The sequence below is a fragment of the Corvus hawaiiensis genome, chromosome 3 (assembly GCF_020740725.1).
Source record: "Corvus hawaiiensis isolate bCorHaw1 chromosome 3, bCorHaw1.pri.cur, whole genome shotgun sequence".
Lineage (NCBI taxonomy): Eukaryota > Metazoa > Chordata > Aves > Passeriformes > Corvidae > Corvus > Corvus hawaiiensis.
The window spans coordinates 105,597,835-105,623,393 of record NC_063215.1 but is presented as its reverse complement, the minus strand read 5'-3'; the positions used below and the strand labels follow the sequence as shown (position 1 = coordinate 105,623,393).

At 47.8% G+C, this 25,559-nt stretch overlaps 1 protein-coding gene across 2 annotated transcripts; it reads left to right on the top strand.

The window, feature by feature from the left end:
- The first annotated feature begins 2,351 nt into the window (after positions 1-2,351).
- CAPN2 (calpain 2) lies at positions 2,352-25,367 on the top strand. 2 transcript variants are annotated; one of them, XM_048296414.1, is made up of 21 exons: positions 2,352-2,595; positions 3,378-3,447; positions 9,470-9,588; positions 9,956-10,089; positions 10,999-11,167; positions 13,054-13,137; positions 14,549-14,634; positions 15,269-15,343; positions 15,567-15,727; positions 16,048-16,217; positions 16,782-16,793; positions 18,282-18,493; positions 19,252-19,288; positions 19,907-19,972; positions 20,474-20,531; positions 21,525-21,589; positions 22,707-22,775; positions 23,115-23,193; positions 23,811-23,927; positions 24,385-24,443; positions 25,037-25,367. In XM_048296414.1, the coding sequence occupies exons 1-21, from the start codon at positions 2,359-2,361 to the stop codon at positions 25,058-25,060; spliced, it is 2,103 nt and encodes a 700-aa protein (XP_048152371.1). In that variant the 5' UTR covers positions 2,352-2,358; the 3' UTR covers positions 25,061-25,367. The 2 variants fall into 2 exon arrangements, with proteins under 2 accessions (XP_048152371.1, XP_048152372.1); XM_048296415.1 differs by having other exon boundaries at positions 2,531-2,595; positions 2,976-3,447.
- Positions 25,368-25,559: the final 192 nt, after the last annotated feature.

The window sequence follows — 25,559 nt, the reverse complement described above, 5'->3', positions numbered from 1 at the left end:
GTCTGTCATTAAACCACATGGGACAGTATGGTCCCTATAAGTTTGGGACCAGTCTAACAAGCCTGGGTGGCAAATACACCTCTACCCTGCCTTGCCAGAGGTACCTCTCTCACTGCTTAATTGAATCCTTGCTGGTTCAATTTCTTTCTGGCTTTGCTCCCTTCTGTTCCTCTCCTTTTCTGTTTGGCTCAGTCTCAACCCTCATTGCACCATGGAGACTCTAAGAAAACTCTGGTAGCTCTGACTGAGCAGAGCAGAGCAGCCACATCATAAGATTCTTGCACACACTTGTTCTTGGTCGTTGTCCAGCAGAGGCTGTCGGCTGCCAGCAGACCCCAGAGTGGTCTGTGAGTATCATCTATGAGGCACAGGGGAGAGGGCTAAGAAAAGCAAAGTAATTACAGGACAGATTTTCAGCCCAGCTTAAACTTCTGCATCTGCTGGTACATAGCTAGAGTAGAGGAGTTCACAAACCAAAACTGGTTTTGTGGGCCAGTGAAAACCATTGCTTTGAGCTGACTCTGGTTTCCTTTTACCCCGACTCTTGTAAAACCAGAGAAGTCTGACCTGTGGCAGCTGTACAGATTCGAACCACTGTGTGGAGCCAAAGAAACACTTTTTGAGCAGCTCTACAGCTCCCGGATCCGTCACGTTAGGATGCAACACAACCCACTGGAAGTTAAACTCCCCGGTGGTGAGATGCTGTTGTCTCCTGGTCCAGGAGATGGCCTTGCCTGTGAGATAACTCAGCAGTGCTTAGCAAATCTAAACAGTTGAGCAAAACCATCCTCCAGTGCCACTCTGTGTCCTGCTCGAGCTTCAGCACAGCCATGCTGGAGACCTCGGCCAAAGGCACACCCTCAGTTGAGTGCACACAGCTTGCAGCACATAACATTATTGGATCTGCTTCCAGCTCTCCATGTGTGATTGATTTCCCACGTGCTGCTAAAAATACCATCATTCCCTTCATAAAGAGAGCCCTTCTGACCCACAGAGAACAGGGGGCATCTTCAAAGCACAGCAAAGTTGGACCGTGCCTTGCCAGGTTTGGACAACCAGGTGGTATCAGGGCTGTTTCCTTGCACTGTCATGATCTACACAGACAGACTGGTGCTGCTCAGACCATTCATATCTAACTTCAAAAAGATTTTGGGGGCCTCCTCTGCTACACTAGGAATTGAGTGGGCAGTGCTTAGCTTTTTTTCCTGTTTAATGGTAATGGCTTCTCGTGAACTGTGCAAGCAAGGATCTGCGCTGAACTTAGGAAGAGGAATCATAAATGATGGAAGGGCAAAACTACCGACCAAATGGACAGTGCTATACAACGGTTTGGAGCACCATGTACCAGCAGTGAAGGAAAACTTCCCACCACATCTCAGCAAACGGTACCACCATTAATTTATGATTCTTTAAGCATTTGTCAAACAATAATGTTCATTTTAGCTGGATATGATGGCTCCAAACCACTGTTTCATGCATCCAGGGCTTGGAAAACAACGTGCAAAAAGAGGTGCCTGTCCTTCCAAGGCAGCTGGGCAGCCACTGTGGGCGGTGGGTGCAGCACGAAAGGCTCACAGCGTCTGTGAGCTGCCCAGGGAACACTGCCTGGCACCAGCACGTCCTGAGTCAAACCTAAAATATGAAACAAATGGTTTGAATTCTCTCTTGGAGGGTTGCTGTTCTACACGGGTGCCAGCAGCAGCATTTCAGCCATTCTTGGCAGCAACTCACTGCCAAAACAGAGACGCTGTCTTCCCCCACACCATGTGTGCGTGTTTCGGGGAAACTCGGGGGGAACTCATAACTCATTGTTTGTGGTTTGGGCTGTGCGGAGGGCGCAGATGGGTCCATGCCAGCAGTGACAAAACACGTGCTGTGGTTACCACCAGCAAATCAAGCTGTAAGCGATCTGTTACCTGCGATGTTCGAAGATGTAACAAGGTGACAACACGGGGTACAGATGTACCATAGTGAGATTTGAGCCATATTAGGTTTTCCTCTTTGTCTTTTTTTTTTGTCTAAACTTAGAGAATTGATATGGATAGTTCTGGTTTTCACACGGGAAATACCAACTTTTTTTTTAAACTGATGCGTACATGTGGCAATACGGGAGCCAGGGATGGCGCAGGTGTGAAGCTGATGAGGCGCCCAGTGAGGCAGAGATGCCTCTCCACGGGACAACGAGCTGGAGAGAGCGGGAGGGGAAGTTTCTCCACGCGCGACTGCCGGGACAGCGCGACTCGCGCCAAGCGGCGGGGCTGAGCAGTGGCGTGGCACCCGGTGGAGGGGAGGGATGACAGGCGGGGCCGGGATGTGCCGTGCCGGGATGTTCTGTGCCGGGGCGGGGCGGTGGCGGCGATGGCGGGGATGGCGGCGGCGCTGGCGAAGGAGCGGGCGGCGGCGTTGGGCGCGGGGCGGCACGACCGCGCTGTGCCCTACCTGGGGCAGCACTTCGGGGCGCTGCGCCAGGAGTGCCTGCAGGAGGGGCGGCTCTTCCAGGACCCCTCCTTCCCCGCCGGCCCCGCCGCCCTGGGCTACCGGGAGCTGGGGCCGCGCTCGCACAAGACGCAGGGCGTCGTCTGGCGCAGACCCACGGTAGGGCGGCGGGGGAAGGGGGCGGGGATCCCCGGTGGCATCGTTCCGCCGTGCCACCCGGCCGTTCGCCTTCCCCCACGCCGTAAATTTGGGTGGATGGAATCGCGCGGGGGCGGCGGGTCGGGGCGCGGCTGCCGAGCGCGGTGCGAGCCCTCCCCGGCTGCAGAATCGCGGTGCGCCCGCTCCGTGCAGCCGCGGATGCTCAGAGCGCCGGAGGCTCCCCTTTGCTCCGGGGACAGGTTGGCAGCGCGACGTGCTCTGCCTGGAAAACAAACAAAGCAGAAAAGCCGTTTTCCTTTCCATCCAGAGCGCTCCGTGTGGATAAATCTCTTTGGGTAGCGCTTGGGGCTGTCTCTTCCGATAATTCTTTCCCTCAGCAGAGCCGTGAGTCTACTGCCGAGCAGTTTATTCCCGAAGCAGCCCTGCCAGCCATGGGAGCCGTGGGGTCAGGTGGACTCCGGGGTGCCTCCAGGCGCTTCTGGAAGACCTTGGCGTAGTCAGTGGTGGGGAGGTAATGGCAGAGCGGTGTGTGCACGTGTGTGAAAATGCAGTGCACCTCTTGACACGTCCTGTGAGGTGAGATGGCTGCACACGAGCTTTGGTCACCAGCTCCCGTTCTCACTGTGCTTGGTGTGTCTGGTGCCCGCACCCGTTCCTGCCCTGCTCCATCTCTGCGGTGTCCATCTGCTGTGGTCAATGGTTTGGTTAATTTGCTGCAAGTGGGGCCTTGTTCCTTGCCTTGGCTGCAGCTACGTGTAATGAAAGGCTTGTTTTGTTCCCAGGAGCTGTGTTCCAACCCCCAGTTCATAGCCGGCGGAGCCACCCGCACGGACATCTGCCAAGGGGCCTTAGGTAAGGTGGGGGCAGAAAGCTGAGTTTTCCATGCGGGTGCTACCCCAGGACACCATGGTTTATACATGGCTGTAACTCACTCTCTAAATACTTCCTTTTGCATCCTACCACCTCTGTTCACATCAAATCAGACCTTCCTCACCTTGCCTTGGCATTCTGCAAAGGTGGGGACTGTGTGAGCTGGGCCACTGAGCACAGCCTTTCTGTGTGCACCACGCAGGGGTGACACACAGTGGTTTCCTGATGGCTGTTCTGATCACGGCCAGTTCCTTTCACGTTCACATCCATGTGCCTGAGAGCAGCCTGACTCATTTCTGCCTTTAACAGTCTGCTTGGAAGAGCAGTTGTGTGCATAGCAGGACTTCTCTTTCCCCAGAGGGAGAGAGTGCTGCTGAGCAGGAAGAACCTCCTGAAACTTGGGAAGATGCTGTAGAGAGAAAAGAAGTTGTGTGGGGGACTTCCTGCTGGTCGCCAGCTCTCAAGGAAGACAAAACTGGGGTGTTTCAGGAGGGATGGGCCAGCCTGTGAGCCCTCTGCTTTTGCCATGGCTTCTGCTCAGTTTGTGCAATGGCAGCCCCTTGGTGGGGCTCCCGGGGGAGCTCTGGGACCTGCAGGGAAGTGCCAGGGGACAGTGGGGAACAAATGGCTTAGCCTGGCTGTGAGTGCACAGCTGTCCCAACCTGGGAGCCTCTCTCCTGCCTTGCCTGACAGAAGGGGGTTTTAGGTGGAAGATGTCTGCAGAGATCTGAGGAGAAGAAATAAAGTGAAGTGGAAGCAGCAGGCTCCTGTTTATTCCATAGCTGTAGTGAGAGGGTTTTAGATTAGACAGATAGCGTGGTTGAGGGAAAGCTCTCATGTAGGAAACACGACTAATACGAGCTGTGCTGTGCTGAAGCAATGGTGTTGGCAAAGGAACCAAGTTCTGTTTGTTTGCTATCAAATATTCACCACATTGCAACTTCTTAGTTTCTAGTCCCACTGCTGCTATTTGTGTGTTCAATTCCAAAAATGTAACAGGCAGGGAACCTTATATTTTGTGCTTATGTTTTCATTCAGAAGTTTTTTAGGTTAGTGCTTTGACAACCAGATTTGTCAGCCATTTGTGTAAAAATACCTGACAGTAAAAATACTTAGATTATGAACTTGGTTCTTCTCATGCCCCAATATCATCAGTGGTGTGAGTTAGGCTCTGTTGTGCCTTGGGTTGTTGCCATGTCACCAGCTTCCTTCCTGTGCTCTTTCTGCCCAATATCATGTCTCCCACCATGACTGTTTTGGCGTGAAGCATGTCCCGGTGCTTAAACACACGTGCCAGACATCTGTTATCTCTTTTTATTGTGAAACTTTACTGTAAGAAGTTGTTCAAATTGAAATTAAAGTTTACTGTAATGCCATTTCAGCATCTGGCATTTCTGTAGAGATGCTGGTTTCTGGAGTCACTTAGTTGCTTTCTGCCTTCTGCAGGCTTCCAGCTTTTCTGTCCAGATGCTGTGGCAGCAAGAGCATGGGAATGAAAGATTTGAAATTTCATTTTCAAGTTGTGAAATTGCTGTTGCTAGTACCAAACTCTGTTTTAAATTGATAAAAGCACTTGCTGCCCTAGTGGTCTTTGGACCAGTCAGATGTTGTCATGGAGTTGTATGGTGTCACCAGAGGATATGAAGTGACTCACAGCTGGTATTGTTGTACCTCCTGACTCTGTTTGGATCAGAGGTTGTCAGTGTTCTTGTTTGTATCACCTTTTTCACCGTTACTAAGTACTGCAGTGACTCTCCTGGCTGTCTTCTCATGAATCTGGATTTTGGTATTGTGTGACAGTTGATTAAAAATTAGATGCTTTTGATCTTACCTCTGTATAGCCATTGAGTTCCTGAGAGCCTGTATGGAATCTCTGCTCTTTCACATAACGGGGCTGGCAGATGCATTCTTTTTTTTTTTTTCTTTTTTGCCACTGCCTTATCTGATGCTAGCATTTGTATTGATAAATTTGCTTAAGCTTCCATTTACTTGAACTTTGTATTTACTTTGAATGTTCATGTCCCATCACATTTTAGGATGTTACAGAGAAGATTGCACTGGAAGATGTCAGGTGCTTTTGGAAACCTGTACTTTTTATTATGCTGCTTTTTTTCTGTAGGAAGCTTTTGTAGTCTTATTTATCCCCCAAAAGGCTTGGTCAAAAAGCAACAGACCTGTGCCCATGGGGAATTTCATTGCTGTTGCTGAGCCCTCCAGAACATCTGGGAGTACTGCAGGGACAGATGAGGCATCCAGAGCACGTGGACCCATCGTGTCTGCGTGGCAGCTTCTTGGCAGGGAATGTGTAACCAAACAGCTCAGCTAATGAGCAGAGTTTCTTTTATTTCAGGAGTCTTTGGCCAGGTGCATAAATTTGTTTCATTGCTTTTGACCTGAACTATAAGAAACTGTGATGCTTATAAAGCATATCTGATCATCAGTGCAGAAAAGGTTGTTCCCTTGACAGTTCATTAGGTTCTCCAAAATTCTGCCCCTTTGGGATTCGGATTATCCTTTATTCTGGCCTTGTGAGGTTTTTTTTGTTTTGTTTTTGTTTGTTGTTGTTGTTTTGTGGTTTTTTCCTTAGGAGAAACTTTTAGAGGCAAGTATTTGGAGTTAGTTTTGCAGCATCAGATCTGCAAAGTCAGTGATGGTATTTGGCTCCAAATGGCAGCACATGGGATGTGGTGACTCATTACAGCTGAGGGGAGGATCCAAAGCCAGAGAAGGCTGGTTCACCCTTAACCACCTTTTTTTTTGGAGTGGATGTCACCATGGTATCACAACACTGGGGTGTAAACAGCACAGGATCTCCCAGGTGTCTCCTCCTTACATAAAAAATGCATGAAATAATAACTAATTGGATAGGTTGAATTTAGAAAATCAGACCCATGGTGTTCTCATGCTGACAGCTACTCTACTGTCAGTGGGCTGCCACAGCCTCGTGTTTGTAACCAGAAAACTTCCTGGAGTGCCATGGTATTAATATAAATACATTCAGTAGTTGTTGATCTAAGACTGTTTTAAAATAATGATGAGTCTGTGGTTGGCAGAACCTACATTCTTCTTTTACCCCGTACTCTTACATGAGCTGTGCAGTGACCAGAGGAGCTGCCTTTTGCTTACAGCCCTTCAGGCATTTGATGGGTGTGTTTTGTTTGTCTTTTCTTTCCAGAATGGCTAATTTTAAGACCTTAAGGCTATTTATGCTTGCCTTGCAATTACTTTTTTTTTTTTTTCTAACATTCTTGTTACAGCTGGAGATTAGGTAAATGCAGAGATAGGTGTATGGAAATAAGAAGTAAAACATTGAAAGCAGCAAAATGTAAGCATGACAGGACAAAAAATAGCATCTCTTGTTAATATGTGTTATAGATCAACTCACAGCCTGATAATATTCCCTTTTCTGATAACCTTGTTCTACCTACCGTTCCTTTACAAAAATTATTTGTGGTTAATGTAGCCTTGCTAACACTCCTTTCAGATTCTAAGCAACCTGTCTGTCAGCCTCCCTTTGGACTTTCCTTCCCTATCAAAGGAAAATCACTGTCAAGAACCTTACAAAAGTACCAGTTCTGGAAGTTCAGACTATCTAGTAAAGACCCTGCTCAGGCTTTCTTAGTGCAGGCTAAAACTCCAGGTATAATCACACAGTCTGTTCTCACCCAGGGTGTGAATTATCAGGTGTATTTTTAGTGATGGCTGTTCACAAAGGTAGAGGTGATATCCTGGCTGTTGAGCACTTTTAAGTGTGGAAACCAAAGGATGTCTTCCATATTTGCTGCAGCTGCCTTTAAACCTCAAGACCCTGCCCAGAGTTGTCAGAGTTAAGATTTGTGTTTGAGTCTGAATTCTTGTTAGAAACCAGTATAAAGTTCAACTGAGAGATTTTACAACAGGCTGCAATTTCAGTCTGCCTTGATGAGACAGCTAGAAAGTAAAGGAAATTCTTTCTAAATTCTGCTTGTGGGCGTGGAGGTCCTCTGGGGGGAGTTTCTCCTTGAATTTCCATGCTTCTTATCTCCAGGGCAAACATGACTCAAAGACATGCTACAGCATTAAATTGTGTGCTCATAATCTGGAGGCCTGATCAGCTTCTTGGCCAAGGCTTCCTGAGCTGCTGTGGCCGTGTTGAGTTATTCATTTGTTCTTCCTGTGCTGCTCTCTGCCTACCCAGCCCCTGCCCTGGGTGTGGAATAGAAATGCTAATATTTCTTGGGAGGAATGGCACGGCAGCTGCCCTCTGAGCCAGACTCTTTCCTCCTGGCCCTCTCTTTCCCAGCAAGCACCTTTGCAGTGCATGGTGGTACCTCTGGATGCAGCTCCCAGGGAAGAGGGTCTCAGCTCCTTGAAGGAGGCTGTGAGAGGAGTCACTACTTTGCAGGGTGAGATGGATGTGCTGCCACAGAATAGGGAGGGGAAGTTCATCACTGCTTCATGTCTGTCACAGGAGAATAGCAAGGTGACTTTCCTGCTTTAAAACTTCTCTGAGAAGCTGATTTTTCCATTACAGTACAAGCAGCCAGAGGCAGGGCTGAAGGGAAAGTTTTATGTTTAGTTCTCCCCCTCCAGGTTGTGAAGCTGTAAAAGCACCTCAGGTTTTAAAATTATTCTGTAATTTCACCTCTTCCACCTTTCCTGAGATGTGAAAAGATGTGTGGGACAGATGTATTTCATGGAGCTGCTGCTGGGGGTCAGCTGTGCAAAGCAAGGGCAGCCTGGAGGGAGCTGCAGGTTGCCCATGTTCCTGCTGATGCTGTCTGAGCAGTCATGGATTTGGGCCTGAGGGTGGACCTCCAGGGCTGCTTTAGAGTTAACTCACCCTGAGACTTTCTCCTGTTTGGATCCCAGCTTCTCACCCATAAGCTTTTGAACCTTTTCCCATGGGAGAGAGGTGGCTGTGCATGGACTGCTGCTTTGCTGGCTTCTGGCTTGCTGACAGCTGGGCCAGGTTCTCATATTGAACTCAATCCTGCAGGACTCTTGTGGGGTCTCGTGTGTAATACCAGGTGCCTTCTGTTCACAAAGCAAGGGAACAGCAGATCTGGTAGTGGTAACAAGGAGTTTTGTGTTGGGCTGTGGCAGTCAGAGGATCATCTGGGTCTGTAAATCTCTGAGCGCCTCGCTAATGGGCTGCGGGAGGTTCGTGGCTGAGCAGAAAGGTCCCTGCTCTGGTAAAGTAAAACTGGGCTCTGAAAATAATTACAGAAAGTAGAGGTGTAATGTTTATAGAGCTGAGGTCTCTTCCTCTCTCTGCATGGCAGGAGATGGTGTGGAAAAGCACTGTCCAGGCAGCCTGTGCCCTGGGGTTGCGGTGTGCAGGCCTGGTGTGGGTTGGCTCCATCCCAGGCAGGATGAAGAGGTGTGTGGGACTGGGAAACAGTGCCTGCCTTCAGGCCTTTCCTGGCTCTCTGGTGACTGTGCTGGAGACAAGACATGGGACTAAACAGAGAGGCCTCGAGCAAGGGCCTCCAGAGGTGTGTAAGGTGAAAGGAGCTCCTGTTTGGAGGGAGGCTGGCAAGAGACTTAAAGGGAGCTTGCCTGCAGGACAGATCTCTGGATAACAAGGCAACATGTTTATTAAACATGGAGAAGGGAAGGAATGCAGCCTATGCCTGAGAAAACACTGTCCCTTTGAGAAGAAATTGCACCTCTAAGTACCTGTGTGTGCCCACAGGCTCTTTGCCTTTTCCCTATGCTGCTTCCTAACATCTAGGCATTCAACTGAATATTAAGTTTTCTTTCAAATAGTGCCAGAATGGGTGATAACTGTGGTGGTAGGTCAGAAAAAGCCTACTTTTTTTTTCTTTTATGACTTTGGTCTTGAGGAAACACTTGCCTGCACCTGGAGGGCATTTGTGTTTATGTATTTCATCTGTCTCAGAGATAAAGTGATGAGAGGGGACTGTTGGTTATAATGCACAATCCTGATGCAGTGCAAAAACTACAGTTTGAATAATGAATGCTGTCTGGTTTGGGTTTTGTTTTCCTTTTCTTTTTACAGGGGACTGTTGGCTCTTGGCTGCCATTGCTTCTCTCACCCTGAATGAAGAAATTCTGGCCCGTGTTGTTCCCAAAGACCAGAGCTTCCAGGATAAATATGCAGGAATTTTCCACTTCCAGGTATGTGGAAAACAGCCTTTTCCCCTTAGTGCTCTTGGGCAGGAGCCAGCGTGGCTGGCTAGGTATCCATATGTGATGTTTCCTGGCGTGGCTTTGTGGGAAACAAAAAAAGAAAAAGGGAGACATCTAAGAGGGATGGTGGAAGGAACAAGGCCATTGATCAAAGAGCTGGGAGCAGGGGCTGCCTCTGTGGTCCTTCCTCCCTGAGCAGAGCCAGCTGACTATGTGCATCCCTAAACAGGGTGGGTGAAGCTGGCTGGGAGGGATTGCTTTTCCCCTGGGAAATCAACATTCAAAGATAAACCTCCTGGTGATGGGAGTGCCCAGCACTGGGTAGTGATGGATGTCTGTTCTCTCTTTCCCTCAGTTCTGGCAGTACGGGGAGTGGGTGGACGTGGTGGTGGACGACAGGCTGCCCACCAAGAACGGGGAGCTGCTCTTCGTGCACTCGGCGGAGGGCAGCGAGTTCTGGAGCGCGCTGCTGGAGAAGGCCTACGCCAAGTGAGTCGGGCCAGGCTGCCACCCCACTCACATCCTTGCTTCCCCATAGCATCCCCAGCTGTGTGGATGCTGTGCATTTAAAGGGTTGGTGTACCTATTAGCCTTTGCAGCTTCTGGGGCATCCCACAACGGCTCCTTTGGTATAGCTTTGTTGACAGATGCCTAAGACAAGGAGCCAAAAGCGTTGGCTTTGTTGCTAGCCAAGAAAAGTAGCTCTTGCATCTTGTGGCGAGGCTGTTCCTGGAGCCTCCTGTCACCAGGGCCTGGGAAACTCCATTTCATGTGCTCTGTGCACCTCTGAGGGCTTGGCAGCTGCAGTGCTTCAGTGTGCAAAGGTCTGTGTTCAATGCTCATATCTGAATCTCCACGTTTGGGTTGGCCAGAGAGGAATTCTGTCCTCTAACTTTACTATTTTGAATTTACTCAAGAAATGTAGATCCGCTGAAAATCAGACCCATAATTGTTAAAGGGATTTAAAGACTCTGGAACTAGAGAGGCATATTGTTTGGTCTTAATTTTTTTTATATTGTTTTTTCTTCAGATAGTGTTCATGATTCCTGTCATTGATATGACTGAACCTGCAAGCTGTATCCATGATCATATAGTATTTTATGCTGAGCTTTCCAAGTACACAGGTCTAAGAAGCAAGGCTTGAATGGAGGGATATGTTTGTAGCTGCTGTAATGCTCCTGAAAGCAGAAATGCTGTGACAGCTGGCACACTGAGTGCCTCTCCTGAAGGCAAGAGGAGAACAGGCAGCCTGAATGGTTGTGTGTGTGTGTGAGAAGAGAACAGGGAGCCTGAATGGTTGTGTGTGTGTGAGAAGAGAACAGGGAGCCTGGATGGTTGTGCGTGTGTGAGAGGAGAACAGGGAGCCTGATGGTTGTGTCTGTCCCCCATTTTATGCAGGCTGAACGGATCATATGAGTCCCTCTCTGGTGGTGCCACCACCGAAGGCTTCGAGGACTTCACTGGTGGCATTGCAGAATGGTTTGAGCTGCAGAAGCCACCCCCCAACCTCTTCAAAATCATTCAGAAGGCACTCCAGAAGGGCTCTCTCCTTGGCTGCTCCATTGATGTGAGTTAGCAGGTTCATTGCTGGGCTCTTGCTGTGCACACAGGCTGGGGGTGGACCTGTGCTGCACCTTCAGGAGCTGCACACAGGGTGCCAGTCCCCTCTGCCTGTGGTTCTCTGCTCTACCTTGTGCCTGGAGAATTTGACCCACAATTGTGACCCAGTAGTGCTCTTCGTGGGGGTTAGGTTGAAACTAAACTTCATTAGTTCATGTAAAAAGCTCATTCCCTCCCTTGTGCTTCTTCCTTGAGACCTTTTGCTGTTTTGTAGGTTCGTGGTAATGAATCACACAGGGAACTCATTGGGGGTCCTGATGCACATTTGTGTCCCAAAGAAAGCCTTAGCTTGGCAGCAGGATGGCACAGGCTGAGTGGGTTTGGACAGAAAGCTGCTGCTAATGGCTCCTGCAGTCATGTGCTCAGAGGTCACAACATCCAGCCTTGCTGCAGCCTTTTTGTCGCACAAGTTGTACCTAAAATGTTCCCAAAAAAACTGGGTTCTGTTCTTGAAGCAGAGAGGCTTGGACTGTTGCCAGACCTTTAAAAGGTTTTATGGGAAGGTTTTGTCAGAAGTTGGACCTGGGAAAGAAAAGAGGAGCTTTGGCCCTGCTTTCAAGGATTCAGCATTGCTTTTAGCCTTACTGAAAATGAGTCTTAAGTATTGTTATTGTGGTAATCACCCTCCTCCCAAATGAGATTGCATCTTAGTTGTGTCTAAAGGAAAGGTAAATTGTTTACAGAAACTCCATTCATAATATAAATGTAAATATTTCCTCCCATTTTTCAAGTTAAATTAGGGTCCCAGGAGAGGGAAGCTTTGCAGCAGGAAAAGTGCTTGCTTCATGTCAGTATTTGACTTCATGGTATTTTTGAGGCCCGTTTTACTCATTTTCATTTAGATAAGAATCTGACATGTGGATTTTTGCCCCAGACTGATACAAATCCCTGGGGTGGGTGGGGGTGGAGAGTAAATACATTATGTTGTTGGTCTGTAGTGTAAATTAACTGTTGCTGAGCGTATCCTCTGAAAAAAAATTCTTGTGAAATCTTTCCTTCTCTTTTGTAAGAGAAATATGGACACAGAGATTAAGCATTACATGGAGAGTGTGCTGTGGGGCAGTAATAGGCCATGAATTGACAGCAGGAATCCTGCCTGCTCGATCCAGTCCTCTCTGTTTCAGTTTCAAATATGCTTGTTTAGAGATCACACACTTCAGAAGGGGTGGGAAGACAATGACAGCCATATGTTTCATAGATGGTTAAACATTCACTGTCTGGCTAGAAGTGACTTTTCTCTGTGGTGTTTAAAGGCCAGACTGCCCAAGCAGTGGCTGTGAGAAACTGAGAGGGGGATGTGCCTTCAGGTACCAATGGCATCCAAAGTCCAGCCTGTTCCCTTGCTGCCCTGTGGGGCAGGTCCTAGGGTGGCAGTGCTGGGGAGAGGGAGGGGAATCTCCCACCCTGCTGTGGAGCTGAAGGGGGTTTTTGACCCTGAAACTTGCTGGATCTGGGTGTGATCCCAATGTAGCCTTAGGCCAGTCACTCCCTGTTTTTCTCCTGGTCCCTTGAGAATATGGAGTTTATTGTGTGAATCCCCTCCTGAGATGCACAAGAGTGGCTGCACCACACCAAGTGTTTTGGAGCCAGGAGGGAGCTTTGCTTCAGTACTGGGCTTCTGGTTTGTACCCCATGCCACAAACAGGGTCCCTGGGCCTCCAGACCACATGTGCTGCCGTCCCCTCTCCCTGCTCTGTCACACTTTTGTGCAACAGCTAAACCACTCCTGCCATCTCCCAGTGAGATGAAAGCTCTGTTGGAGGGGGAAACTTTGTTCTTTGGGATCCCTTGCCCATGGGAAGCTGCAATCACTGATGTTCTTTGCTCCTGCAGATCACCAGTGCAGCAGAAACAGAGGCAGTCACCTCCCAGAAGCTGGTGAAGGGACACGCGTACTCGGTCACCGGGGCAGAGGAGGTACGTGTGCCACCCCGTTAGGGTGCAGCAGGTCCTGTGTGTGGCAACCACAAACCCATCTTCAGCACTGCCAATTCTTGCGTGTCACCTATTTTGCTTAATTGGGTTTTGAGTCTCTTCTTTCTGAAGGAATGCATAATGAGTTGGTATGTTTTGAATAAACACAGATTTGCCTTCTTGGGTATGTGACCAAAAACCCCCTGTTATTCCACAAGCTTGGCTATTTCCCACTGAGCGGGGTGGTGGACAGCTCTGTGCAGAGGGCACGCTACCCTCTGCTGGTGACCAGGCCCTTCATTGCAGTTCTGTTCAGCAGCCCACACTTTACCTTAAACACACAGCAAGATGTGTCCCAAGCAAGGAAAACAAATATTATTGTCCCTGAAGTGCCTGCTGAACTGCACCTTGCAGCAGGGCATGGTATTCAAATAGAAGGAGCCTGCCCAAGAGCGGGTAACTGGTGAAGGCAAGACAAAACAAGGGAAGCAGGTCGTGGCATCCTTCCATGTGTGCAGTGCATTTTCGGTTAGTTCGCTGATAATTGTCTCTGAAATAATTTTTGAAAGTTCAGGATGAGGTGTAGGGAGCGGCTGACACACTGTGCTGGTTTGTGGGTGTGCATTTGGTCTTCCTCTCACAGCAAAAGCAGGGAAGAGGGAGTTTGTTCACCTTAATTGACAAGTAGGCATGGCTTAGGCTGTTCCTTTGGAGATCTGTGCAGACTTTGTGAGGATGGTTCATCTGGGTGTCATCTCTGGACTCTGTGCTGCTGCTCCTCAATTTTCTTGGCTTCAGGCTCCAGAGGTGCACCAGCTGCTGCCTCAAGTGCTGTGTTTCCCAGAAATAGTGGGTGTGTTCCCACTGAAGCTCTCAGCTTGGCCTGTGCTTGCGTTGGCCTCTGTGTGTGTGCAGAGACCAGCAGAGGACAAGAGGAGGGTCTGAGGCTGCTGCACTGGGGGCATTGGTGTGGTCAGAGGGGTCCTGACGCCAGTCTGAGTGTCCTGTCTGTTGTAACAGGCTCATCTTATGTATAAGCAGGGGGGTAAAAAGGCATTTGAATGTGAAGAGGCATTTTATACCTAAGTGATGCTTTTTGGCTGTCCTGTAGCAGTTTTACATTCCCTTTGCTTGCAGTCCTATCAGAGGTGATTTTTTAGCAGCACAAATCTACCATTTTGGTTTTTATGAGCTTTGGTTTGTGCATGCTGTGAAACTTCTCTGGACAAGCCTGGCTGCGTGAAGCTCACTCAGAAGCAGCTGGACTTCTGTCTTTTGGACCAGATGTGTGCACATTGTCACACCTAGCACCGAGATACTTGCTCTGTCATGTTTTTGATTACTGTAGAAGATGAGGGAGGGAGTGTGGTGCTGAGTCTCTGGGTAGCTCTCCATAAGCTTCTGATCCCATCAGGTGAACTTCCGAGGAACAGTGCAGAAGCTGATCAGAATCCGAAATCCCTGGGGGGAAGTGGAGTGGACTGGGAAATGGAATGACAAGTGAGTCAATGGCTTACACGTTGCCAGCAGTGTTTCTGATCTTGTCTGTGTGTTCCCTACCTGAAATTCCTCTGTAAGTCGTGTCTGGGGGTGATGTTCACATGGAACTGTTTCAGAGAGAAGCATCCCATCACCATCATCTCCCTCATTGCCATCACAGTATGTGGTACCTTCCATGCAAATCCCTGCCTCTGTGTAAGATGCAGTGATTTGGCTGGTGAATCCTAGAAAGCTCCCTGTAGTTTCTCCTTATTTAACAGCCTGGATTCAATGGTGAGCTTCTGAAAACTCACTTTCTAAAGGGTTTTAAAAATCCCATTTCTGTTGCTAGCCATGAAAGCTGGAGTTTATTCACTTCTGTGGCTGGGCAGTTTTTATCCTGACTCTTCCTTTTTCTGATACAGAGCTCTGTCTCAGTCCAGGCATTAGCACTTTCTGAAAATAACACTCTGCTTCTCATCCTTACCTTGGATATTTGAGAAGTGAGGTATCTTATATGCCAGGTCCATCTGTTTTTAGTTCTGCAGTGGTTTGAGAATTCTGGAGCTGCTAAAAGTTAGGTCTTGTGCCAGACCAGCTGCATTAGGGTTTCACCTTTCCCATATGCTGTAGTTGATATGGGGTTCTCTTCTAGCTGCCCAAACTGGAGTGGTGTTGACCCTGAGGTGCGGGAGCGGCTGACCAGGAGACACGAAGATGGGGAATTTTGGTAAGTGTCACTGAGTTCCCTTTTCCGGCAGAAGGGAATGTCACCTGCTCTGCTTTTTTCTTACAAAGTGACCTCTCCCACTTTGCCCTCCAAGATGAGTGTGCAAATTCACCCCAAATCCTAGTGCTAAATCCCAGTGACAGGGAGGGAGGATGGACAAGGTGGTGGTGTGGAAAACCTGTCCCTCCGGAGGAGACATTGCCAGTGGCATTGCCTCCCACAGGATGGCGTTCAACGACTTCCTGAGGCATTACTCCCGCCTGGAGATCTGCAACCTGACTCCAGACACCCTGGCAAGTGACAGGTACAAAAAGTGGAGCCTGCTGAAGCTGGATGGAAACTGGAGGCGAGGAGCCACTGCAGGGGGCTGCAGGAACTACCCAAGTAAGAAAAACTGGAGAAACTTTTTACTTGTCCACTTGTACTTTCTCTGGGAGCTTCCAGGAGATGGTTTGGGATGGCTTATGGGATATCTAGGCCTAATCTCCAAAAAGTACAGGTGTCTGGGAAACGTGGCTCCCTGATGAGGGTCAGTTGTGGTTGTAAGGGCTGGGGTGGGGGTGGGCAGGGCAGTGCCTTGGTTTTCCTTTCTCACTGTTGATTTTGGCAGTCAGAGCCACGTCTGTCCTAGCTGACGTGTTTCTGTATCATCATGGTTGCTGTCAAAGAAGCCTCTGAGCAGTTTGCATAAATCCACTTCCCAGACACTTTCTGGACGAATCCACAGTATTTAATCAAGCTGGAGGAAGAGGACGAGGACCCTGATGATCCTGAGGGGGGCTGCACTTTCCTCATTGGGCTGATCCAGAAGCACCGTCGGAAGCAGCGCAAGATGGGGGAGGACATGCACACCATTGGCTTTGCCATTTATGAGGCAAGGAAGGCTGTACAGGGGTGTGGGAGGAGAAGGGAAAATCATTCCCCCTGTAAATGGGGTAGTGCAGTTCTCATGCTGGGCTTTCCATCAGAACTCAGACGGGTCGAGTCGGATGGCAGCTGCAGCAAGGAAGCTGTAAAGAAACAAAAAGCTGCATTATGGTCTTGCTCAGCCCCTGCCTTCTCTCCTGGTGGTGGAGAGGTCAGAGGGGCAGGAGTGTGAAAGAGGAGGTGGAAGAAATAGTAGAAAAATTGAGCCTTCAATAAAAGTCATGGTGGGATGCAGGGAGGAGTTTCAACAGGAAGCCACAACCAGCCGGGCTGTGGCTGTGCCCACACTGCCCCAGGTGAGCCTCACCTGCCTCTGGGATGGAGCTGGGAGCTGAGCCAGCACTCAGCCCTGGGTGATGTGGGCTTAACACTCACCTTCCTGCAAGCCAAGTCTTTCTTTCTTTTTTTTTTTTTCCAAGAATGTGGATGTCCTTGCTAACTAGTGGTGAAAAGAAGTAGCCCTGGAAATGCCCTTCAACAAGCAAATGACTCTCTCCTTTTCTCCTTGCAGGTGCCCCCAGAGGTATGTGACATGAGTTGGTGGTCGAGGTGCAGAGTTGGGGCTCCGTGGCTGGTGGGAAGAAGAGGTTCAGAGGATCCCACTTCACTGCAGGACAGCTTGAAGTTAGAGGCTGTTCATTCTGGAAGGGGCCTTGAGCCCGCCTTGCATTTTCAGAGTGTCTTGGATTGGGATAGGAGTGTTCAGTGCTGCAAAAACTCCCCAAAGCAGCTCTTCCATGGCTCTTGTCCCAGCCCAGCCCCACACTTGCTCCCCCAGAGCACGGCTGCTTTCCCCAGGTTTGCACAGAGTTCGTGTTTGACACTTGAATAATATTCCAAGGAGGTGTTTCTATTCATTTCCCTAAGCACCACCCCTTTTGGTGTCTCTCTGTTTCTGCCTGCAGGCAGCTAACAGTACACCCTGGGGGTCACAGAGGGGTGGCAGTGCAGCGATGCCTCTGAGCTGTTGCTCCTCAGAGGAAGGACTGAAGCTGAGCAAAACCCCTGGGTAACCCCATTACTGGGTTTGGTCCCTGTGGGGGTCTGTGTGAAGCAGCCAGGGCACCCCAAGGCTCCTTAGGCTGTACCCAAACCAGTGGCTTCTGTGTAAAGTATGGTTTCATCAGGAAAGGAAAGGGTGCTACTGGTTAATTAAATTTCTTATGTAGCTTTTAAATGCCTTAGCAGTGCTCTGTCACTCACCCTAGTGGTCCAAATATCTAATTTCCATAAGAAAAATTACTCTGTCTACAGTCCCCATGACTCTTCTTTCCCCCAAAAGGTGGAATTTTATCTCCCACTTTGCAGCAGGTCTGACAGGTTTTAAAAATTCTTTCTTCATTCTTAAAAATCTGTGAGGACAGGAAGGAGGAGGTTTCTGAAAGATGCACATTCCTGAAGTTGGCTTCTGGAGGTGAAACAGCCCACCTGTAAGACCCTGCAAAAAGAGTTCATTCTGGAAGATCACAGAATCATGGAATGGTTTGGGTTGGAAGGGGCCTTAAACATCATCCAGTTCCAACCCCCTGCCATGGGCAGGGACACCTTCCACTAGATGTTACACTCCAAATTTGATTTTATTTTATTATTTTTTTCTGTTTTATTCTTGGAGCCCTCCATGAGCGGGCTCTGCTCTAAGGCAGCCTGACCTCAGAGGCAGAGCTGGGCTGCAGGTGGCACCAGCTCTGGCACCAGAGGAACATGGCTCATGTGCCATCTCAATTTAAAGAAAAATTCTTCTTTCAGGGAAGAATTTGCCCAATGTCTTCAGACACTCATCATCCATCTGCAAAGCAAAACATGAATGATTTGTTGCAATGATCTGCAAAATACATTTGCAGCCACATCTCAGGAGTTCCACCCCCTTTCTCTTCTTTTTCAGTTCTGTCAAACTGACATCTTGTTTCTTTCATTTTCTTTTCCCCGTACATCTGTGGTATTTGTAATGTGTAAATGTGAACACATGCAGACTTCAGGGGGTTTTTTTTAACCTTTCTTTGCTTTTCCTAAGTTTTCTGGACAGACAAATATTCATCTGAGCAAAAACTTCTTCCTGACCAACAAAGCCCGGGAAAAATCCAACACCTTCATCAACCTCCGGGAGGTGCTGAACCGGTTCAAGCTCCCTGCAGGAGAATACATCATCGTGCCCTCCACCTTCGAACCCAACAAGAACGGGGACTTCTGCCTCAGAGTCTTCTCTGAAAAAAATGCAAACTCCACGTAGGTAGCTTTTGGTGACCATGTAACAGCAGTGTGGGCTCATGGGGGAGATTATTGTTATTGTTACTTATTTTGGTTTTGTTATCCCTGTTACTATTGAATTAAAATTAAAAGACTTAGACACGTTGCATCTTGAAGAGCAGCTGGGCTAAAGCCTCAGGAAGGAGTGTGGGGTCTTTTGTATTGGGTTCCCCTGATTCAAAGCAAGCAAAAACCTTCCTCTCTCCTGTAATACTCTGCTGCATATTCCTGCAGCAGTGAGAAACCCGGGATGTTTGTTCTGTGAGGACACATTCAGGTTTTGATGGGCCCTTAGGACTGCTTGGGCACCACCTGTAGGTCTGGTGCTCCCTCAGCACCTGGGGGACAGCATGAAACACATCAGAATTACTTTAGGGCTCTTTTTTGCTGTTTTAAAGAGAGAGAGAAAAAAAAAAAAGAAGACAAAGTTTGATTTGCACCCAAGAACCTGGTCCTGTGCTAGGCAGGCAGTGACCCCAAAGAGTTATGTGAGCCCCAAAATCCTCTCTGTGGCTCTGCAGGACATTGCACAGTTTGTGCTGTCTTTTCAAACTCTTGTTGCCATAGCTGGCAAAATTCTGCTTTCCCTGTGATATGCAGTGTCTTAATCCAGTAACTTTTGAATGCTCATTGTCATTCCCACATTTTAAAGAATCTCTCTTGAACTGAAGCTTGAAGGAAAAGCATCATAAAAGTGACTTGTTTTGATTTTAATATTGATTTCTTTCTCTTTCTAGGGTGATAGATGATGAAATTGAAGGCAATTATGATGAGGTATATCAAATTAAATGTTTTAAATGGATATAATTTTGTTGTAAGTAAGGGGGAGTTGGAGTGCTTGTTCCCTAGGCAGGGTGATGTTTTCTGTAGGAATTATCAAGAAATGTTGTCCCACTTTGGGAAAAGATCTTTCAGTATCCGTAGCTGGATGTCAAGCAGGTGGAAATATCATCAGGAGTATAATGGAAACAAGTGATGTCCTTTATCCAGAGCTTGCACTTCCTAGGCAGAGGTACACTCAGGTACATTTTGAAGTGTTAACTGGAGTTGCAGGAAATTCCCTTTGCTCTCCAGGAATCCAGGAGTGCAGCTTTCAGCAGTAGGGGTGTTTCTGCACGTGATGCTGTTTCCAGGAGGAACTAGTGGCTCACCATATATTCAGTCTTGCTGGAGCTGGGGATGCTTTGCCTACAAATGCAGCTACCCCATGTGTGGAGGGGGTCCAGCAGTCTGAGGTGCCCCTGAAAATAAAACTGAATAAAATCATAGTAAAAATCACTTTGTACCTACAACCTTGCCATTTAAATTTTTTACTAGGGGCAAGGAAATGCATTAAATCTTTCTCAGGCAGAAACTTTCCTCCTTTTGACCTTCTCTGCTTCTGTCTTTTAGACTGAGATCAGTGAAGATGACATCGAACCCAGCTTTAAAAAGCTTTTTGGGCAGCTAGCAGGAAATGTGAGTGTTTTTCTGGTAGTGTCTTACTGGATGAGTGGGTAAGAGAGATGCCTCCCCCAGGACAGAGTTTAGTCCTTGTGCTGAGCCAGCTCTTAAGTGTGAGCACAATTGTGTATCCCATAATCTGTGCAGTTGCCCATCTGCTTCCACAACGGATTTGTGAGTGCTCCTGGTGCACAATCTCTGCTCCTTTTGAGCTGTGGGCTCGACATTTATCTCTGCAGGGCCTGGATTCTGTCCTTGGGCAGAGCACATGGCTGGGCTGTGCCTTCTCCCCAGGCTGCTCTTGCCTCAGGCACACCTTGCAGCTGGATATGCTGATCTCTGGGAATTGGTGGTGCTCCTGGGAACGGGAGGTGGGGAGAGCGTCCCACTTGCTTCCATTCAAGGGAACTGAATTCGAAGGGATCTTTGAAATTGGCCAACTTCCCCAAAGGAATCAGAGGCTGCAGATGGTGTCTGCAGGTCACAGTGGAAAATTTGTTTTCCTCTTTTCCACAGGACGCAGAGATCTCCGCCTTCGAACTGCGCAGCATCTTGAATAAAATCCTGGCTAGACGTAAGTGCCTTCCTCCAACAGCAGCTTCAGATGGCCACCAGCAGGTTTCCAGCATCACCATGGGAGCACAGAGGGCACCACTGACCTGGGCAGGGTCAGAGCCTGGGCTCTGCCCCGGACCTGTTCTCCATATGGCCACGGCTGTGTGCTCCCTCTGCTGCTTCAAGGGCCTGCAGAGACGCTGGGGCTGTGCCAGCCCAGAAGGTGTTTCACAAGATGTGTGCTTTGGCAGGGTACAGATGGGTGGTTTTTATCCCAGCATCTGCCACTGGGAATTTGCTGCCAGGAAGATGGATGGATTTGAATAATCCTTGATAATAATCAGGAGAGGTATTGCTGCTGTTTAAGTATTGAACCACGCAGGAGTGGTTCAGGCAGTAGCCCAGCCAATGGTCTGGGGTGTCCCTAAGGAGGAGGAGAAACTTTGAAACTCTGAGCTTCTTGTTCTGGGAAGAGATTCCTAGCTTGGCTCTGCTTTATTTTCCTTCCCATTAAACAGTGCTCAAGAAACAAGTGCTTGGAGAAATAAGCGTCTCTTTAATTTCCAAAGTGAAATCCTATGCAGATGGTCAGGACTGTGGTGTGTGTCTGTGTGCAGCAGCCAGTTATCAGCAAGGGGGTGTTGCTGGCTACCAAACTTGGCTTCATGTTCAGCCCTTGCATGAAGGCACCTCCTGCCAACCTCCATAAGCTGCAAGTGCACGCTGTCCACAGAAGCCCACTTTGCAGGCAGACAGTAAGGGCAGGAAAGCTTTTCTCTCTGTCTCTTGCTGCTGTAGCACACCTCCAAACCAGATTAACCAGGCTGCTTGCCTGGGGATACATCCCAGCTCACTTGCACCCAAACCTTCTTTGTCAGCTCAAAGGAAGCCACCGATGGAAGCACATAAAGGCTGGGGTGGATACACTGGTTCAGAGAGCTCATGAGCTATTTAGGAAGGTGCTGTGGTACAGCATGCAGTGATAATCCTGTCTTTTGCTCTTTCTTTACAGGCCAAGATATTAAATCTGATGGCTTTAGTATTGAGACATGCAAAATAATGGTTGACCTGTTAGATGTATCCTTTAAGGCTCTTCCTAGATGATATTCCCCTTCCTGGGCTGAAGCAGGCGAGCTGCCTTTGCTCCCTGGTGGATCCATCCTGAGGTGGAGAAGCTGGTCTTACCCTGATTCCCCTGAAAAAGCCAGTCCCTTGCTATTATTGTTCACCATGACACATGCATTATTCCAGGCAATGGGAAAATCCACTGTCAAACAAGGCAGTCTGCCTGGAAGCCTTGACAGCTGTTGGGTGGTCTGGTTTAGCTGGGGACAAAGTGATGTTTGTGCTGGGAAAAGGTGAGGTGAGGATGGCCTTGGCTTAGGGTTGTTTCACCTCTCTGTTATCTGGCTGGAGTTGGCAAGAGCATCACAAAGCCATGGGAAGTTAGCAAATGGAAAATGAGGGAAGCAAATGCAGTGTTTTGTTTTGACATGCTGTACAGGAAGCAGAGAGTATGCAGGATTTTAGGAGCTTTTATTCCTAAGAATACGGGAAAAAGCGTAGGATGAAGGATCAGGTCTAAGAATAGTTGTGTTCAGCTTCTCTGTGCAGTGGGAGTTGAATTGCAGAGTTGGAAAAAGGGAAAATTACCAACACAAGATGATACTCTTTCATAATTTGGTGTAAAATACAGGAGTCCATAGGGACTCCTTGGCAGGTTTTGGGAGCAAGGCCGTGACCAGGTTCTTTTGTTAGAGCTGTTTGCTCAAGAGCTGAAATTCTCCAAATAGCAGGCTTGGCTGTGGCTTTTCCTGTTTATAATCCAGACCTGGGACTTGTGCTCCAGTAACTGCAGGTGTTGAACCCACAGCACAGGACAAAATGGCATCATCCTGGCTGGTTTATACTTGTAGTGAAAAGACAGAGACCTGCAGTGGGGGTGCAGAAAGAGCTTTCGAACTGGTCATGGTTTAAATTAATGATCTTAATGATGTAGAAAGAAACCTTGGACACCAATGGTGTATTCAGCAGGATGAGTCCTGGAGAGAGGACGAGTCCTGGAGAGAGGACTCGAATCCCTTTTCTGTTTGCAGGTTTTTTTAAGTCACAACTGCCCATGCAAGTAAACCCAGCACAGGGAGAGGAAACCCCTTTCTCTTCCCTCTGAGGAAATTTCCTTAACTCAGAGAAGAATGATGGGAGTGGCAAACTGGGGCTGAAGGAGTTCCACACCCTCTGGACAAAGATTCAGAAGTACCAGGTAAGGCACAACCTCTTTGGGAGAACAATCCCCATGTACAAGTGGCTGCAGACTGATTTGTACCATACAATGTGCACAGTCACCTTCCCCAGAGCAGGGACTGTGTGGCCTCAGCCCCCCAGGTTTTGTCTTTATCTGCTCTGGCTGCTGCATTAAAAAAACCCTTACTTTTTAAAGCTGCTTCTAGAAGCAGTGGATGTAAGTAGCAAGTCCTTCAATGTTGCAAAGTGCTTTAAGTAACATGCAGGCTACATTTCAAAATGTTTCACTTCTGCCAGAAGCCAAACCAGGCTCTGAAAATGATTGTCAAGGTTTCACTTTGGGTTTTGTGTTTTGCAGAAAATTTACAGGGAAATTGATGTGGATCGATCGGGTACCATGAACTCGTATGAGATGAGGAGGGCACTGGAAACAGCAGGTATTTATACCAATCTGTCTCTTTATAGGGTTACATCAGTTTCAGGCAGGGTTCAGAGATGCTCACTAGTCTGCTGTCTATCACTGGTAAGCTGAAAAATGCTGTGTTCCCAGACTTGGAGGCCTCTGTTTGATCCGGATGCTCAGCCTGGGCTCTTGTCCTACCATGCAGGCACACACACTAAAAGCATCTCAAAGGAGTGCCAGGTTTGCAGTTATTTTCTTGAGTGACCAGCTTTTGGAGAAGCACAAGTAACTGCACCAATCTGGTCTCTTAGCAGCATAATGTTGTCTTCCAGTGAGTGCCTCTGGGTACAGAGAGTTCGGTATGAACCAGTAACTGGGATACTGTGACCACAGGAATAGAACTGGCTTCACCAAGGGTTGATGTTCTCAGGAATGTTAAGAGCCAATTTGCTGCTGCAACCACTGAAGGGCAAATCTGAGTTAGGACAGTGAGGGGCTATCCCAGAGCCAAACAATCCCAAATTAACTCACTGAATTGTGGGCACTCTGGAGCCTTCCCCTCCTGCCACCATGGAAGATGAGGCATTTCATTTTGTACTAATGTTTGCTCTTTGGAAATAAGTGTTTTAAATCCTTGGATTGCATTTTCAGGGTTCAAACTGAACTGCCAGCTACACCAGGTCATCGTGGCTCGTTTTGCTGATGAGGACCTCGTCATTGACTTTGATAACTTCGTGCGGTGTTTGATTCGGCTCGAAACCCTGTTCAGTGAGTACATGCTTAGCAACCAGACAGGCTCTGCTGCCTTGTGAGTGCAGCAGGGTAACTGTCCAGGCAGAACTGTCCAGGCAGAACTGTCCAGAAGCCCAGGGTAAGGTATTAAGACAAATTAAAATCTGAGATAACTAATCTGGCACCCCACTCTGCATGCTTGTCCTAGATCTAGGAATCAGTCTTTTAGGCCAGGCTGCTGAACCACAGCCAGTCTTCCCTGCAAACAACTCTATGTTGAGTAAAAAATACTAGACAGTAATTAGAAAGGTTCAGTCTTGCTCCTGCACAGTGACTTTAGAGTGGCCCTTTCTGATTTGGAGTGTAGGCCATTGTCAAGTTTCAGATTCTGGGACTAAATAAATTCCTTATTGATCCTGAAGCACAAGGAAAGGGAAGACTTTCAAATTAGTTCCTATATTCACCCTTGTCTGTCATCTCTCTCCCACCACAGAAATGTTTAGAAAACTGGATACTGAGAAAAGTGGGACAATAGAATTGAACCTTGTTAATGTAAGTTCATTTAGCTTTAAAACCTTTGTTTCCATCTTTTGGGGGAAAGTGGGGGGGAATGCAGTCTGTCCTGCTCCATTCTAACTGAAGATGGCTGGTTATAAGAATTCACATTTGTGCTGGATTTATCTGCCTTGTGTATTTATAAGCAGCCCTAAGAAAGATTACCTTTTAAAAATGTACCTACATCACAACAAGGTTATTTACACCAGAAGCCCTTTATCCCTTTACTGGCAGTAATTTCGGCTTCGTCCCTGCTTTTTCTGTCAACAGAGCAAAATGTAGGTGCAGTTGTGTAGGCAAGACTCATGGTCTTGCTCATGTCTGCTGCTTTGTGCCCCATGTGTGCCCTGCAGAAAGGGCTAAGTTTGGAGAAAAGCACCCTCCTACAGATGTTTGACTTGCTTATTACCTGAACATAACTTATTTCTGCACCTAAGAATCCCAAAACTCTGATTTAAATGAGATATAAATTTAAATCACTCGGGAAAGATCCTAAAATTACTTCTGTAACAACAGGCTGACTTTATGCTAGAAATGCTACAGGTCTTTTTACTAAATTTAACCTCGTTTTCCTCTCTCTGTTGTTACAGTGGCTGTGTTTTACTGTCATTTGAGCCACTGGCATCAGCTTGAGACCTCAACAAGAGCATGATCAGGTGAAGATAATCAAGCTACATAGAAGTAATATCGTAACATGAATGTGCCTTAACTTACACATAGCAGATTTTGCAAGCAACTGCAAGAAGAAAAGCATTCTACTTCAACAGAAGAATCTGCAACCTCATGTTTATGTCTGGCACTCTGTGCCTACTGTCATATAGCCTCTGGACAAAGGCTTTATTTTAGTATGAATCCTCAGTGCAAGTTCTGAAAATACTGCTTTGCTAATATCTTTGTATTAAAGATGTTTATTAAAGACTTCAGGTAGAAAAGCTCATTATAGCTTGACAATCTGGTTTAAGAAAGTGCTGCTTGAACAACATCCTGCGTATCTGAAATCAGGAAAGAGATAGTATTGCATATCTAAACACTTGTATTCAGAGATAGGAGTCCCTTGTATGTTTTGTGTCAAGCCCCAGCACTATTCTAGTTAAATATTCTTTAAAGAATTAT